At 41.4% G+C, this 18,074-nt stretch overlaps 1 protein-coding gene across 3 annotated transcripts in view; it reads left to right on the top strand.

Annotated features, from left to right (window-relative positions):
• The window catches only part of HOMER2 (homer scaffold protein 2), a 117,436-nt gene extending 99,609 nt beyond the window's left edge, over positions 1-17,827 (top strand). For all 3 annotated transcript variants that reach the window (XM_029575247.1, XM_029575246.1, XM_029575248.1), the window contains exons 6-9: positions 2,547-2,703; positions 4,925-5,035; positions 11,695-11,775; positions 17,114-17,827. In XM_029575247.1, the coding sequence (XP_029431107.1) occupies positions 2,547-2,703; positions 4,925-5,035; positions 11,695-11,775; positions 17,114-17,302 (538 nt within the window). In that variant the 3' untranslated portion in view covers positions 17,303-17,827. The remainder of the gene's footprint in view (positions 1-2,546; positions 2,704-4,924; positions 5,036-11,694; positions 11,776-17,113) is intronic.
• Positions 17,828-18,074: the final 247 nt, after the last annotated feature.

Genomic DNA, 18,074 nt, shown 5'->3' with positions numbered 1-18,074 from the left:
CTTCAGTAGTTCAAGGAACCAAGGAAGCCGCTGAGAGTCCGTGTGAGGGAGAGCACGGAGCTCTCCTGGAGGAGGTATCCTTGAGCCCCGAACAGCGTCAACCTCCAGCGCAGCGCGATGCCGAAGCTGAATCAACTCCGGCGCTGACTGATGACGCGGCGAAAGCGTCACGGCAGGAGGGGGGAGAAGCTCTGGCTGATGAACGCGCGGAAACCTCCCAAAACGCCGTGGAAGGAGTGGAGTTCGGCGGGAGAGGGAGTGAGACGGGGCGCCAGATGGCCGGAGGGCTGGAAGAAGAGAGGCAGTCTCCGGAGGATCGAGCCCAGATTACAGCAGTCTCTGGAGGTGAGTCGGCGGTCAGTTTTCTACGGCCGCAGACTATTACACTGGAAAGTCTTTGGGAGGTTATGGTGGGACTTGGAGCTTCTATGAATAGACTTGAGAAAAAAATGGACTCCGTTGCTCAGAATACCCAAGAGAAAGCGCAAGAAGTCAAAGAACAGATTACACAGATGTCTACTAGAATTGGTGTGACAGAAGATAAGATTAAAACTATTCAAGAACTAAATGGGACTATAATAAGAGAACAAATATCTTGTACCAGGAGACTGGAAGCAATTGAAAATAGTGCAAAATACTTAAATATTAGGATTTTAAACTTCCCTAAGATAGCGGGAGAAATTCCATTTACTACTTTGAAGAGATTTCTAAACGAGGTTCTTTCTTTTTCACCTGATCAATTACTGTCTGTAAATTCATGTTACTTCATTAATAAGAGAACCTCGGTTGTAGAAATTAATCAGCTTAATATTCCCGCTAACTTGACTAGTTTTCTTGAGAGCTCAAGTTTCGATATTATAGAGAGGGGTACTCTTTTAGTATCCTTCATCTATAAGCAAGATGTTAATTCAGTCATGAAATCCTATTTTAGGAAGTTCCCTGTGAATTTTCACAGCCAGCCAGTGAAATTATTTCCAGATGTGGCCCAAGCCACTCAAATAAGGAGAAGGCAATTTCTTTCTTTGAGACAAAAAGTTACTGATTTGGGTTTTTCTTATGCTTTACGATACCCATGTAAATGTATTTTAAGAAAAGGCAACGAAGTTTATATTTTCTTTCAGTTTGACCAGTTTAAGAAATTTGTAGAAGCCAGGGTCCCAACTACTTCTTCCCCAATTCCGACCAATGTATAAGGGTTAACTATTATAGTACCTGGAGAAAATAATGCTATGTAATTGCCCTGTTTAATATTAATAATTGTTGTTTTTCTTAAATTCTCTCCATAGTTTGCACTTGCCTCACCTATAAAGTTTTTCTTTAAATGGATTATTGAGAATTATATAAAAAATCAATCCTAGTATATTTTGTATGGATATTGGAAGTAATTTTCTTTATTTACTGAAATCATATGTATAACAGAGTATGTTATGGATTTGATTATTTCTATTATATAATGAAAATCTGAATAAATAAAGAATTAAAAAAAAAAAAGAATGACGAGGTGAGAGGGAACGGCAGTGGCAAGGAGGGAACTGAAGCTCTGCACCCGTTTTTCCAGGCTGTGCCTGGGGTGGATTTCCTGTCCCACCTTCCTTAGGCCGCTGGCTTCAAGCTTTATTTTAGAGCAGGGGTAGGGAACCTATGGCTCACGAGCCAGATGTGGCTCTTTTGATGGCTGCATCTGGCTTGCAGATAAATCTTTAATAAAAAAGTAAAAATCTAACAAAAACCCCCACCCTCCTGATGCCCCCCCCCAAGACCTCCAAAATTAATTTACTACAACCCCCCCTCCTGACCCCCCCCAAGACCTGCCAAAAGTCCCTGGAGGTCCAGGAGCGATTCGGGAGTGATCTCCTGGACTTGGGCTGTCTCCTGCCAGTAGTTAAATTGGCGTCGACAGCCCTTTGCCCTCACTATGTCACAGGGGCTACCGCCGCCATTGGTCGACCCCAGTGACATAGTGAGGGCAAAGAGCCGTCGGCGCCATTTTGACTACTGGCAGCCGACAGCCTAAGTCCAGGAGATCGCTCCCGGACCGCTCCTGGACCCCCGCTGGACCACCAGGGACTTTTGGCAGGTCTTGGGGGAGGGCGTCAGGAGAGTAGGGGGTTGTAGTATATTAATTTGGTAGGTCTTGTATGGCTCTCACGGAATTACATTTTAAAATATGTGGCGTTCATGGCTCTCTCAGCCATAAAGGTTCCCGACCCCTGTTTTAGAGCATGAAAATACTTTTATTATGCCTTCTGAAAGTTTCAGAAGCCTAGCAGTTTTAAATACAGATCATATGTGGATCATACAGATAACCTCCTTTAGAAGGAGCTTGTAAGCATTATAGACCGTACAAAACAGTAGCATTATAGAGTGTAGACTGTATTTCACTTCTTCCTCACATAGGCTTCCTGCTGCAAAGTGGATGGACTTCAGGCATTCTGAGATGCCTTTAAAGGCCTACATCACTGTGTCTGCTCGATGTAAAATTGGGTAATGTAAGTGGAACAAAGTGTCAAATGCTCTCGTTTCTTCATGCACTCTTTCCCTTTCAGCTCCATGAATGTCAGGAAATGGGAAACTGAACTGCAGACGCTGAGGGAAAGCAATGCTCGCTTATCGGCTGCGCTGCAAGAATCCGCTGCCAGCGTGGAGCAATGGAAAATCCAATTCCTGGCGTCTAAAGAGGAAAACGATCAACTCAGGAATAAGGTGACAAGGGGGGGATGCAGGTTTATTTATTCTGAAGAAGAAGAATTTAAAACAAGCTGCTGTTTCCCTGAAATAAGTAGCACATTTAAGTGCAAAAGGGATGTGGAGGGGGCATCTTTGGAAGATCAATCAGCAAAAGCTCCTTCCCTTCTCCCCCCTCCTCCCCACAAAAAAAAAAAGAATTAAATGCAAAACTTTACAAATATAGTTACAAAAACTGGTATTCAGGTGAAAAGTAAAATGCAAATACTGTAAAACTTTTTTTTTTTTTTAAATCCTTTGTTATATTGTTTAAATATCCAGGGTCACCCATCAAATCATATAGTACTGTAAATAATTATTAAATTTATTTATATTTCCCTTACAGTTCCTGTTACACCCCACTCTCCCCCTTTCTGCTCATTCCATGTTATTTACCCCTGTTTTTTGTAACTGCTTCCCCCCTTGCACAAGTTTAGTTATACTGTTCATTGCACCCCTTGTTCTATGTGAACCGGCATGATGTGACTTGTTCATGAATGCCGGTATATAAAAAAGCTAAATAAATAAATAAATATCATAAATCCATCATAAATCCTACAGCTCAAGAGCTCTCTCATCAGCAGGTCCAATCCTTTGGAACTCCATCCCACCGGACTTAAGACAAGAACCATGCGCTCCAACTTTTAGGAAAAGACTAAAAACTTGGCTTTTTAAAAAAGCTTTCCCAGATCTGGATTAAATTCCCCACTCATCATCAGCATAAACACAAAAGTTAGGAACTGTAAAAAAAAAAAAATAAAAAAAAATCCCACTAACTTCACACGCAGTCACGGCAACATTTTATTATACTTCACAACAATATCTTATCTAATCATTTTGCTACACATCTACATTTTATAATATTATACATATTTATTAATTGATACAGCTGGTTAAAATGCTTATAGTCGTTCTACAATTCTTCTCCTTTCATATCCAAGTTATTTTTCCATGTTTTTTGTAACTTTCTCACATCCAAAATATTGTTATAATATTTGTTAAGTTTCATACTATATTTGTTCTTGTATTGGGAAATGTTCTTTACTTTGTTACTCTCTGCCTTTACTCACATTGTTAATTGTAAACCGGGTTGATGTGATTCCTATCATGAAACTCGGTATAATAAAAATAACAAATAAATAAATAAATAAATAAATGACAAATTATTTTTTTTCCTGAAAATTGCCTGACCAATAAATAGTAAAATTATTGTATTTTTTTTTTTTTAAATTTGTTTTATTGGCTGTATGTCACTTCTGGACTAAGCTTTTAGCCCATAAACAGAACATAGCGGGGGAACTCTTCCTACATCTGGTGCTGTGCGCGATCTAACTGGAACTTATTTTAGCCTGGGTGCCATCTAATATGCAAGCTCAATGAAATCCTGCCCTTAACAGCTTACAGACTAAGTGGGTACCTGAGACAGCTTGGAGATCTGACAGCTTTGCCAGGTTCACAGCAACAAGTGTCTGGCAGGAGCAGGCTCCGAAGATCAGATTTTTCTGGCTCCTAGCCCGTTACCTTAAGCGCTGGGGCCACAGATCTACATTCAAGTTAGTTACTGTTTATTTGGAAACGGACGGGTGGTGACACATGCAGAAAAAAAAGGGTTGAAGTAGCACAGGTTAGAAACTTGTGAGCCGTTAGCGCCAGTCGTCAAAGCTCCAGCCTTCGCCACTGACCATGAATGTTTATGAAAGGTACACAGACGTCCAGTAGCAAAGGCTGGAGTCTTCATAATTTTATGCCATTATGCACAAATCTCAAACCTGTACCATTTCATGCGTTTTTCTGTATATGTTAATATTTAAATTGTTAAATGTTGTTGCAATTTTTGTTTAACTTCCCGATATAGCTCTTTTCTAGACATCATTCTCTTATCGACTAAAACCTGTCTCGTTAAATGCACGTGTAAAGATATTGGTCTCAAACCAATCTTTCCATGTTTTTAGTGTATTACTTTGTTGGCCATAATGCTTTGGACACCTTCACCGAATATCGCAGCAGGAGGGGGTAAAACGGAGATTCAAATGCATAAAAAATAAATAAAGATCCCAAATGAATATGCTTGTGTGTTCTTGGAACGGTTTATGGCTAAACAGAGCTCCAAATCTACTGCAGTGATGCACTTAATTAGTGTAAAGCATAATCTTAGAGTGACTGGTTTGACAGGTGTGCTCGCTTGTGTGTTTTTTGTCAGATTGAAGAGCTGGAAGCACAGTGCGATGAAATAAACAAAGAAAAGGAAAGAAATGAAAACCTGAGCGTACGACTTCAAGAGCTGGAATCTGAACTTCAAGACAAGGAGCTAGTGAGTGGAAAATCTTCTCTTCGTGTGCTTGAAGTCCTCCTATAATTTGCTGTATTGCTGCCTTAGTTGAGGAAGTCTGGGTGGGTTTGGAAGGAAGGGTGAGAGGCAGAAGCTGGGAGGAAGAAATTGGTTGATTCAAAATGTTGCTTATCTTTATATTTTGGGGGTCCATATTCAAAATATTTGTCCAGGTAACTTCAGGAGTTACCCATTCAAATGTTTTGGTTTTAAAAATCCCGCCCCCCTTACCCTCAGCTCTCTGTTATAAATTTCGTGCAGGTAACTCATTGCACACACGCTCCCACTCACACACTTCTGAGGACGAGGCTTAACTCTGGCTGGTTTACACTAAAAAAAAATAAAGGGAAAATATTCAGTATTATCTGGGTAAGTCTGGTTGTGCCAGAGGCTATTCTAAAGGTATCCAGATAATCTTATCCGGTTAACTTTGATTTTAGCCAGGTGTATTCAGTGAAACACGTAAGCAGTTATGTTCTGCTGAATCTCAGAGAAAAGTTATCTGTGTATCTTAACCCGAATAACTTTCTCACTCCCCTGGCTTACTCAGTAAGGTCCACCTTCTTGTTTATTTATTTATTTTATTTATTTGTTTTTATATACCGACGTTCATATGGTATATCACATCGGTTTACAATAAATAAGTTATATTATCAATAAAACTAATCACAATAAACATTAAATACAATAAAATCAACATATCATAAAATACAATTCAATATCTTAAAATTCAGTTAAAAACTAGAATTCTTATAGACCTGAAAATTGGTTAAATGAGTTTTGTTTTGTTTCACTAAGTGGAAATCGGCGTGGTCTCGTAAACCAGAATTACTTGTTGACCTATTATGTCTCTGTGTCCTTTTTAGAGGATAACTTCTTAAAAAAAAATTGGGTCATGATGGGTTAAAGTATATAGTCTGTAATACATTTTAAAAACATGTAATTCATGTTGTCATTTTGTATATTTTAGCGTGCATTGCAGGGTATCAGTGGGGTTAGTACTCTAAATTTTTGTTTTTAGAGGTGGCCAATTCCGCTGGAGAGAGAATTTTAAAGGTGTTGATGCCTTTGGACGCCAAATGAAAATAACTACGAACCTGAAAAACCTGACGACTTGGGTTCAGTGATGATCTCTAAGCACTGACTGTGCTAGGGATATGGGTTGAAAATCTGAATGCGGAAGGCAGTGTGCGTGTGTTTAGCGTAGATGCTGGATTTTATTTTTGGAAATGTTTTCTCTTTTTTTGAAACATGTGCACACTTCGTGCAGAGGCATAATAGCGAAAGCCGTGTTCATCCCCAGAACAGTATATGAACCAACAGAATGGAAATTCTACTACTGAAACGCCGCTGTCCATGAAAGGAGTGTCTGTAACTTTTTGCACATGTTGCATAAGGAGGGGGAATATCTGCACATATATGCAAATTAGGGATTCAGAATGTGTGACAGAAATTTCTTACAAAACTTATACTAAAAGACACCGGTATCTTTTAATGTGTGCCAAGTCTGAGCAACCCACAGTGCACCCTGCCTCCAGCGGCACAGAACAAGGCGAAGCGAGCTCATAGGCAACAGGCCTCTGGGATTTTTTTATAAGGCCATAGAACATATTTATAGCATTTTATGCATAGGCAGGGTCGAGTTTACTTTTCACGTGCCCCTAGGAGCAGGGAAAGTCCCCCTTTGAAGCTATATCGGAGACCTCCATGGCAGGTACACAATTGTGATCTGGAGTAGGGGAGTCCATTAGCTGATGGATGCTTCCTCCTTCATCTGTAGCCACGCTCTCTTCCCCTCTTGGTTCTGCCCCCTTTAAAGTTGCATGGTATCCTCCAGGCAGCTGGCACCCTTAAACCAAGTGCCTATTCTGACTAGTGGGAAATCTGATACAGAGTATAGTTACAAAGATTCCATTAGTGTATGCCCAGCATAGGTGATTAGCATTCTGGAAACATTCTTACTGTACTCCCAGGGATACCTGCAAAGCAGTCTCTGTGTACTGGCATGATTTGGCTGTGGTAGGATCTGAACTGTACTCCTTGAATGTTAGATTTAAAAAATGCAGCTATATATTTTTTTTGCATAATAATTTTGATCTTTCTAAAATAGAAAATGTTTATTTTTATTGCTAATAAAATAACATTTAAATTCCACATTCCCCATCATCACCACTCCCCTTAGAGTACTGTGCATTAGACAGATGAGAGGGGAAATGAGTGGATTGCAGAGAGACTAAAAAAATGTATGCTAACTATGAAAAAATCAGAATGCGTTAACCTTTTAATTGCAGTAATAGGACAGAACTATCAGTTTCTGACAATAGTGCTCTCTCTGAGGAATAATAATTGGGTAAGGTTAGGTGAGGATAGCATATTTTTGTAAAGTCCATATTTAAAAGCCTTTAGCTGGATAACTCAGAAGTTATCAGGCTAAATTAAAATGTGGGCACTTATCTGGCTAAGTTCTAGAATTTAGCTGGATAAGTTAGGGGCATTCCGGGAGCACAAATGAGAAGAGGAGTTAGCTGTCTAAGATATCCGGCTAGCTCTTATATTCAGAATTATTTGGCTAACATACTGGGTGATGCATCAAGCCACGATAGTGCTTTAACGTGTGTTATATCACATATATCGCACAATATACTTGATAATTTGCATCACCTCATCAAGATTCCCTTCCCTATTACAATGATTGTTTTTGCATGCAGTTTGCATGCATGAATAATGCAAATACATGCTAAGGTCATTACTAATCAATTTAATGTAAATATTTTATCGCAGCTGACTGAAAAGGTGGTCAGCCGTGATGAAATAACTTCACCTATTTGAAATGCGTTAATTGCACGGCGGGAAGCCCAGGACCCTAATGCGAGTCTCCCGCCACACATTTAAAATGGCAGGGAAAAAAAATCACAGCAAACAGGGAAGGTTGAGTGGGGGACAGTGCTGATTCCTGTCTCAACCAGGGCTGCCAGTTCAGGCGGCCCTGACCCCCCCCCCAAAATGTAAAAAATGTAGACGCACAGCGATGGCTCCCTAACCCCCTCCCCCACCCAAAGACCACCGTGGTCCCAGTCACTCCCAAAAAAACTGTGGTCTTGGCCTCCTCTTGATACCCACCTCCCCACCCCCCAAATCAAAAAAATAAATGACCATGTGGCCGAGGTCTGATCCCTATATCCTTGTCACATGGTTGGGGCAAGGTTAGGTCGACACCATTTTGGAAAATGGTGCTGCCCTGGCAGGGTGCTGGGGGTACCTGGGCACTGATGTGGGAGTCTCACCTTAAATTAAGGTTTGGGGAGTGCAGTAGGGGTTTCGAGGGTGGGAGTCAGGTGCTGCAAAGGGGGGCTGTGACCCTTATTTCTTTATTTTGACTTTGAGGTGGGAGTTGGGTATGGGAAGGGGACTGGGATTGGGATTGGGACCCTATTGTCAACTTGGAGAGGTGGGGGTGAGTGTCGGAAGGAAGCTGGGGCTCTATTTTTTGTGTGTTAAGTTTTTGGGAAGGGGCCAGGGCCATGGTGGTCTTTGGGGGAGGGCCATCTCTGCATGCCTACATTTTTACATTTTGGAAGGGGCCCTGGGTTGAGATGTGGGTCAATACAGACCCCCGTTCAACTTCCCCCATTTTACCAGGATTTTTTTTTTTTGAGCCAGCGGCTCTTTAAAGCGATGGCGCCCCGTGAGTTTGGGGCCACCGTTGGGTTAAAGGACCGCAACACAAAAGAACGCATCATACAGCCACAATGCTTTTTCAGGGGAGGGGGGCCTCCCTTTCTTGGTGACATGCCCCCATGATAGTGGTACCCGTCCCGTGAAAAAAACATTGCAGCTTGATGTATTTAGGGGTTAGCCGGCTAACAGGCCGATACAGTACAGTGCTCTCTGACGGAGCGCACTGTTAACCTGCCCTTGCACGCGCGTTTTCCCTTACCCCTTATTCAGTAAGAGGCGGAAAACGCATGTCCAACCCGCGGCACCTAATAGCACCCTCAACATGCAAATACATGTTGATGGCCCTATTAGGTATATCCGCGGGATACAGAAAGTAAAATGTGCAGCCAAGCTGCACAATTTACTTTCAGAAATTAGCGCCTACCTAAAGGTAGGCACTAGTTTCTGCCAACACCGGGAAAGTGCACAGAAAAGCAGTAAAAACTGCTTTGCTGTGCACTCTCCGACTTAATATCATAGCGATATTAAGTTGGAGGTCCCGAAGAGTAAAAAAAAGTGTAAAAAAAATTTAAATTGGGCCGGCGGCTGTAGGGCCGAAAACCGGACGCTCAATATTGCTGGCGTCCGGTTTCCGAGCCCGTGGCTGTCAGCGGGCTCAAGAACCGATGCCGGCAAAATTGAGTGGTGGCTGTCAAACCCGCTGACAGCTGCCACTCCGGGTCAAAAGGAGGCACTAGTATCCCTAGCGCCTTCTTTTGCCCGTTTCTACCGCACCACCTAATTTACATACTGAATTGCGCGCACCGGGAGAGTGGGCATTCGTCTGCTCTCCCGCGTTTTTACTGAATCGGCCCGTTTGTCTGATCAGGCCAAAGAGTGGTACTAAAATTAGCCAGATAGTTAGCCAGCTGATTGTATTCATTAGTGCAGCTACACCATTGAATATATTTCTAAAGTTAGCCAGATAAGCTTATCCAGCCAACTTTGCTATCTGGATAGTGACTAAATTTGGACCTCTAATATTACATATTGTAGCAATGTATGATTTCTTTCACAGGAATGCTGATAATTAGGAAGAGGTCCATATTCAAAAACATTTAGCCAGTTAACTCAGACGTTATCCAGCTAAGTGAAGACTTTGACACTTCAGCTAAATTCTAGTTGGATATTGAGTTTGCCGGCTAGAATTTAGCCAGAAAAGTTAGGCGCATTCTGGGGGCGTAACTGGGAGAAGTTGAGTTAGTGCCTGAAAGTTATCCGGCTAAAGTCTGTGATCTATGCTCTAGTAATAGCAGTATTAAACTACTGTAATACCATTTACTAGTGACTTCCAAATAATTTAGTACAGAAGTTCCAAGTAGTGCAAAATGTGGCTGCCAGAATTGTCATTGGTCACTCTAGGCAGGAATCGGCTGCATTGGCTTCTGATGAAGTTATGATGTAAATTTAAACTGTTGGTACTGGCCTCTAAGACCTTGTGGGGTTTAGGCCCTTCTCACATGTCTGGTAGGATAAGTTGGAGGTCCTCAATCAAGCATGCATATTCCCAGTATTGTCATCTACTCCAACCTCCATCAGCTAAGGCCTATCGACATGTTAAGTTACAAAATCGTTCATTTACTATGAAAGTGTCTAAACTCTGGAATGATCTTCACCTATCAGTTAGAGAGGAGACTGATTTGATGCGGTTTTGGCATAAGGTGAAAACCTGGTTAATAGTAACTAAGATGGATTCATTTAAGAAGGGATAATAGTGATGACTTATGTTTTTAGTATAATTGGTTACCATTTTTTATTTTTATCTTTAATTTATGGTTTTATGCATTACATTTAATGAACTATTTTTAGGTACAATGATAGTCTTTTGATACTATTAGCGTTTTATGTGTTTTAGGTATTTTAATCATTTTAGCAAATTGATTGTTTTTATGTATTTATGTATTCTTGATTAATTCAAATTTTTGTAAACTGGTATGATTGTACCAGAATACCGGTATAGAAATTAAATAAAATAAATTATATGCATTTTTATTTTATTTTGTTTAATATTTTGTACATCACTGTGAAAAGGTTTATTGTAAACGTTGGCAAGCAGTTCATAAATTTATATAAATATTTTGATATATTCAGTGGAATGGCCACTGAATAGATTAGGCTAAGTTTATCCAGCTAACTAGTTGAGCCACACAGCAGCTGAGTATGGGCATTGAAATGTTTGTTATAGTAGCTGTGGATATGTGGATATGTCAGTGTTAGGTAATACACACTTCCTTTGTTGAACATGATGGGTCAAGAAATTAACCACCCCCCCCCCCCCCCAAAAAAAAATTGTAATTGTCAAATTATTAAAAATAAATGCAGGCTTGGGCTGGTCTGGTGGCTTAGTGATAAGTGCTGCACACTGCTATGCGGAGGACTGTGATTTGATTCCTGGTGCAGGTCTTCTGCTCCTTGGGTCAGTTGGGACGGGGGATGCAGCATTCACAGCTTGAGGGGGCAGGAGTAGAGGGAGGAGGGAGAGACTTCCAGCCATTGCTTAGTAGTGACCCCTAGTGGCCAGACGTGGGCTCCACATTAGCCAGGTTCTGGAGGAAGCCCCTGTTTGTGATCCCTGGCTGAGGACAATCACTGCTGTGGCTAGGCTGATTTGGGAGTGGGAGGGAAGCCCTGGATAGTTGGGAACGAAGGCTTATGGCACCACAGTCTAATAGAGGCTGGCTTTATATTGGGCTGGAGGAAACTTCTGAGTAAAAACATTGTGTATAGTGGTTTATAATAGACGAATTACTTTTAACCATTTTTCTGTAATAAATACATTTCCCTGTATGTGTGTCTTGCTTAGACTGTAAGCTGCATGGGGCAGGGGCTGTCTGTTATGTTAAATTTTTCACTTATTTGTATGCCATTACTTTGGGAAAATAATGCAGCATGATACAGTTGTCATGATTTTGTTTTTGTCATAGGAATTCGAGGACCTCAGGAAACGGGGAGAAATCGTACCCCAGTTAATGTCAGAATGTAAATCTGTAACGGAAAAACTGCAGGTGCAGTATGGTTTTGCACATACATGAGAAAAATAGGAGTACGCTTCCCTAATATTCAGTATCTTGTGTAATATTTCTCCCCTCCCCCTCCCCCCCACACACATTTTTTTTAATGCAATGAGAGAGCATTCTCCGTTAAAAATTTGTGCATGCAGAAGTCCTGCAAAATAGTCTTCATCCCAGTGTTGAAAGTAATAAGATACTGGCTACTGTAATCACTTAATCTTGCTATTTGAATTGGACACACACACACACACACACACCCCTCCCCGCTGGGATCGTGTTGCCAGCATGAGCTGGCAGATTCCAGGGGGCACTGTATCAGGTTTGCACCAGCTGAACCTCAGGTTGCTTCATCCTGCAGCACTGGTAGTGGCTGCTTCAGCTCCACAAATTCAAATATTTGCTATTCTCTCTCCAAGCTTACTTGCTTAAGAAGTTGCCTTCTTTTAGCGCCATTCAGTCAGCAAACTAAGGGGCCTATTTTACTAAAGGCTTTCTCCCATTTTATGTCTATGGGAAAGCTGCATAGTAAATAGGGCCCTAAGTTTTATTCTGAAGCTTGCTCTCAGAGTGAAAAAAACAAACCCTGAATGAAATCTATGTATTTCTACCTAGCATTTGATAATTTGGCCTATAGAAGACTGTGTTGTAATACAATCTATGAGAATCACTGCCTAACCTAACTCCTTCAGTTTTATAAACAATTGTTTTGTTTTGCTCTAAATGCCCTGAAACGTCAATGTAAAATAATGTAAAGTCCTAATTCTCCTTGTTTTCTCTGTTTCCACTTGTATACTATGGTTGCCTTAGACTCTCCAGTGAATACTTGTTGCCTGGCTAAGAGAAAGTAGCTAGATAATCAGCTTTACACCCAAGTGGATTGTAAGCTTGCTTACCTTGGAGAGAATCTGCTGCTGCTGGAAGCATCCGTTCTGTAGAGGCAGTGGCAGAGCAGTCGACATGTCCCCCTCATCCTATAATGAGGAAGGCCTGTGCTACTAAATGGAAGCATAGAAACGTAGAACAAAATGATAGTTAAGGACCGTAAAGCCCATCGAGTCTGCCCAAACCATTTCCAATTGCAGTTCCATGGATCAGGAGTGGTCAGGCTTTTCTACCCGAGGGCCATCTTGGGTGGCGTTGGAGGCAATGGAGGTTTGAGGAGGGCGAGTGCCCCGGAATCTTGGATTCTAAATGGAGAGGGGGGAGTGCAGAGGTGGGTAACCATAATCCAGCTCACAGTGGCTGGTCTGGTCTGGTCTTGGCCTATTGCAGCTATGGTGTGTCACTTCCAGCTGAAAGCGACACTGCACTGGCCTAGTGGGGAATCCACTGTCATCACTTCACCTCACCCCCAACTCCTCAAAAGCATCACTGCTGGACTTCTGGTAGGGCATCCATCTCCCCTCTCACAGGAAGTCCAACAACGATGCCTTTGAGAAGTGAGGGTGTGGGGTTCTGTGGATTCCCCACTGGAGGTCCAACAAGAAGTGACATCATGTAACTACCGTGTACGGGCAGAAACCAGACTTGCTGCCATGAGCTGGATATGTTTTGCCAATCTCTTCCACAGACCCAACTTGATCTTCAGCTTGCTCTTCAGTGCCATCATTACTTTTTTTTTTTATAAACTTCTACTGGTTATGCTTCCATGTATGCGCCTTAGCATTCCTCTGGCTTTGGCTACTGCGTTATCATACTTCTAGATCATCAGATATGATCACCCTGAGGTTGGTTTCTTGTCTGGTAGACAACCGTATGTCTCATCCCATACTGATCCCTTGGATTTTTTGCACTCAGAATACATGACTCTACACTTCTATATATTGTGCCTTAGCTGCCAATAAATTAATCACTCCAAAGTTTCTTAGATCATTCCTCTATTCCATTAGGCATGTTAACTGTGTTGTAGAAGTTCAGGTTTTCTATTTGCAGATGACACTTTCCTGTTGATCCCTCAGCAATATCACACACACAGATAGTGAACAGAACTGACCCCAGGACATGTCTCTGAGGCACACCACTGATAACCCCTCCCTCAGCTTGAATTCTATTTACCATTGCCTTCTGCCAAACACTCAACAAGTTTCTAACTTAGTCAACTACTTTATGAGCCCCCCTATGCAGGGCCATCATAAACTTTGCTGAAATCTAAGTAAAGCATATCCATTATCCATCTTTTGATCATTCAGTCAAAGAAATTGTTCAGATGTGTTTTGGTGCAATCTGGTAAAACCATGCTTCATTGGATCCTGAAATGTGCTGGATTCAAGAGACTGCACATCCCTTTCCTGTCGTCATATCTTCATTAAAAATGTATCCACCTCTGAGGTCAGATGAACTAGCCTGTAGTTATCAATCTCCTCTCTCTTTCACAAAGAGGTGTAACCTCTGCCTTCTCCAGACTCCCATCACCACATCAGTCTCTGAAGACTGAACGGAACCATCACTGGAGCTGCTAGAATGCCCTGGAGTTCTAACAGCAGCAGGGGGCCCTTATCAAGACAAACCGGCTCCACAACTTGGTTAGGTCAGATAGTCAGCATTTTCTACCTTGAATTTTGAAAGTGTAAGCTTCAGATTGAGACATTTGTTTTGCAAACTGTAAAGCAGATTAATAGAGTAAAAGGTAGTTACGTGAGTAAATACTGGCACACAGGCCAATGAAAAAACAAAACAATAACTTCAGATTATTACCATTACAGCATCCCTTTTGAGGACAAAGCTAAAAATGCCTAATGCATACAACCATTCAAAAGTTAATTTACAGCATGATAAAGCACCTTTATTTATTCTGTATGACTGAGCTGGCATGTTGGCATTGCAGAGACGGGCTTGTTCAGGAGGGCTGCTCCCTGGAAGAGTTGATTCAGAATAGCGTAAGACTTGCTACGGTCTTTCCACTCTATTTACCAGACCATTCCTGGTGATCCCCCATAGTGAGTCGGATTTTTTTTTTTGGATATCCACAATGAAAATACATGAGATATAAGTTAGCATACTGGGTCTCCAGTATATGAAAATGTATCTCTTGCATATTCATTGTGTTATTCTGAAAATCCGACTCACTATGGGGGTCACTAGGACAGGTTTGGGGAAAGCGTGCTGTAGTGTATTTAGCTGAGACAGCTAAAATTAGAAATTTCAGACCTGTTCACTAGCATTGAATAGCAATAGGAAAATGTACAGGCAGAGTGAAAATATTTATAAAAGTAGTATTGTATAACTCATTTTCTTATCCTTACAATGTTAGAACTAATTCATTACCATTTTTAAAGAATGAACACAATTAGTATTCATTTTTAATCCACCTTCATGTTACTTGCATCAGCCGAAACTGCAGCATCATGTTATGAAGTATCTCTTACCCGTTATCTGCATCCTGACCTATCATTGGTCAGACTAAAACAAAAGAAAAAAAAAAGCAAAACAGCCTCCGTTTACAAAATTGACTCCATGGGATATTTCAAGAAGGAAATCTGCAGTGTAGGTGGTTATTTTGAAATGCATCTCTTCCTCTATTGATTTTTCCATGCAACATGTTTGTATAGTTTGCACTTTTTATGCTTCTCAAGCTCAAGTTTGATCTGCGGCTCACTAAAATTGCATGGTTTAGCCAAACCTTGGCTATTGCCCTATGCTACACTTCATTGCACCCTTTAAGATTGTTTGTTGACTGCCTCCTAGTCATTCCCTGTATCAAACAGTTGCAGATGTCTCGAAAAGCCTGTTATGGGGGCAATTTCTCTGAAAGGGATAGCTTTTATGCATGCATACCATGACGAGAATCAACTTCACTTGTAAACCCCAGAGTGCGTTGGGGGTATGATTTCAATCTCTAAAATCTACTACTAATGTCCTTAATATTGGGATTGTGACAAACAGAGCCTCTTTTTGGCGTTCATAGGATGTAATTACGTACATGCACCTAAGGACAATGGCACCCAGTACAACTGTATTTCTGTATATTTCTGCCGCCATTTCTTGGTCTCTGATACATCTTTTGGTACTCTTATCTTCTCTCTCTCCTTTTTTGTGTTAAAACCAGTGGTGCTCATATTTGGTCCTTGAGACTCTCAACCAGGTCTAGTTTTCAGAATAACTTAAAAAAAAAAAAATTGACCTGACTTTTTTTTTTTAATACAAATATATCTCATGAATATTTGCTGTGGAAATCCTAAAAATCAAATGTGACTGAAGATCTTGAGAATTATTGAGCTAGTTAGCACCTGCAGAAGGCACGGCCAATAGTTCACCAGGAGTAACTGGCTAAAGTTTTCAAAATATGAATTAGTGTTTTTGTTTTATTGCATTCTTTTGCCCCTATTCCTGGGTTGTCTTTTTTGTTTTTCTTCTTGGGGGAGGAGAAGCCAGAGGGGAGTGGAATTCACTCTGTTCCATTTCTTAGATTTTCTCATTTTTAGAATACTTGGTCGTCTTGTGTGTGTGCTGTTTCCTCTCCTTCTCCCTTCCATCTCCACCCATTTTCCTGATCAGCGCTCCCCGAGTCAATGGGGGTTGCCTCCTTCGTGCTCCAGCAGCTGCTCCCAGGTCCCTTGCATTTCTCTTCTGTTGCTGGTGGGATGAGCTCTGCCAGCCGCCTCCGGAGCTTCTGCTAGTACTGCAAGGCGTTTTCAAAACTCGTGGGCTGGCACTTCCTGTTTGATCTTATGAAGCCTGATTTCAGCAGCCAGGAAGTGCCGACAAATGTGAGCTTTTAGAAAACTCTTGCTGTGCTTTAGTGGGAACTTTCCATGGTTAAAAAAAACAAAACAAAACAAAAAAAAACCGTGCCCTCCCTAAAAGTTGTGCATGAGGCAGTTGTCTCATGTATGGCCTTGGGCTTGGTGCTCCCGAAGCAGCTCTGTGATTCTGGTTAGCACGGATAGTGAGCCTCTGCTTTCACAAATTAAGTTTACTACCGGTACCAGGAGTATTTGGGCAGGTGCACCACGGCAACATCAGCTTGATAGAGGGGAGGAGAGCAGGTAGAGGTGGCATAATGGTGGTGGCCTGTGAATGAGAGGGAGGGGAAGGGGAATTTAGCAACATCTTGTAATTTATCCAGCCATGGACTTGTCGGAAGCTAAATTGCCATTTAAAAAAAAAAAAAAAAACACCAACCTTTCCACTATTCCTATAATGTCCTACTGTCCAGCTCTTCTAAGGTAATATTCCAAAGGAGGATAAAGATGGCCGTGAAGTTAGCATGTTCCCTAAACTTTCTTTGACCAGCCTGGTATTGTGCTGGAATTATAGTCTTTTTAAATGGGCATCGCTGTATAACGCAAATTCACCACCTGGACAAATAAATTCATTTGTAATTTTCCTTCAGGCTGCTGAGCAAAAGAACAAAGACCTCGAAGAAAAAGTCAGAGCTCTGAGGATGGATGTCGAGGAGAGCAAGCACAGGCAGGGCCACCTTAAAACTGAACTGAAACATTTTTTGGAAGCGCTGGATGGAAAAATCGAAGAACTGCACGAGTTCCGACAAGGACTGTCTAAACTGGGAGTTGATAACTAGACTTGCAATGGATTTCCTATTAATGCAGGGGTCTAAATTATGACGGTGTTAATCCCAAATATGTGTTTTTCAAGCTATGACTAGAATTTTCCACTTGTCTGCACTATTTTTTGTACATTTGGGGGGGGGGGGGGGGGCGGACGGGGTGTTCACAGTTTGCTGTGTGGTGGAAGCGGTGGTGCTGCTTACCAGGTTCTCTTCTGTTTTTCCCCCACTCCTGCCTTGCTGGTTTGTGGGCAGGTGCAGGAGTCTCAGGACTCTGGAACAAGGGTCTACTTTATATGAATGTGCAGGTATTAGTTATTGAGAAATTTATATACCATTTAAGGGCTGCTCCAACCTTAGGAAACTGAAAACCAGTATTTTCTATCTCTCATTATTGATTTTTCTAAGCAAGGAGGAGTATTTTTCTGCCATTAGCGGTCTGGAGCTTCCTAGCAGGAGATGGATTCTTGTAGCAGCTGACGGCATGTAAAATGAGTTCCAGTTGAGTAATGTGAGTAAATAAAAGTCAGTGAAATGTAATGCACAAAATTTATTTATTTGTTTTGTTTAGATTTAGCTTGTGTCTTTTTCTTAGTAGCTCAAAGAGAATTGCTTTCAGGTACAGCAGATGTGTCCCTGTCCTCAGAGACACTTACAGTCTAATAGGGATGTCCATATATTTTATTTTTCATTTCTGTTTTTTCTTTCATTGATTGACATGAAAAACAAAAGAAAACAAAATGTCAGGGCAACCCCACTGCAAAAAAAACAAAAAACCACATACCCG

Source organism: Rhinatrema bivittatum, chromosome 13, assembly GCF_901001135.1.
Source record: "Rhinatrema bivittatum chromosome 13, aRhiBiv1.1, whole genome shotgun sequence".
Classification (NCBI taxonomy): Eukaryota; Metazoa; Chordata; class Amphibia; order Gymnophiona; family Rhinatrematidae; genus Rhinatrema; species Rhinatrema bivittatum.
This window is presented reverse-complemented; position numbering and strand designations above follow the sequence as displayed.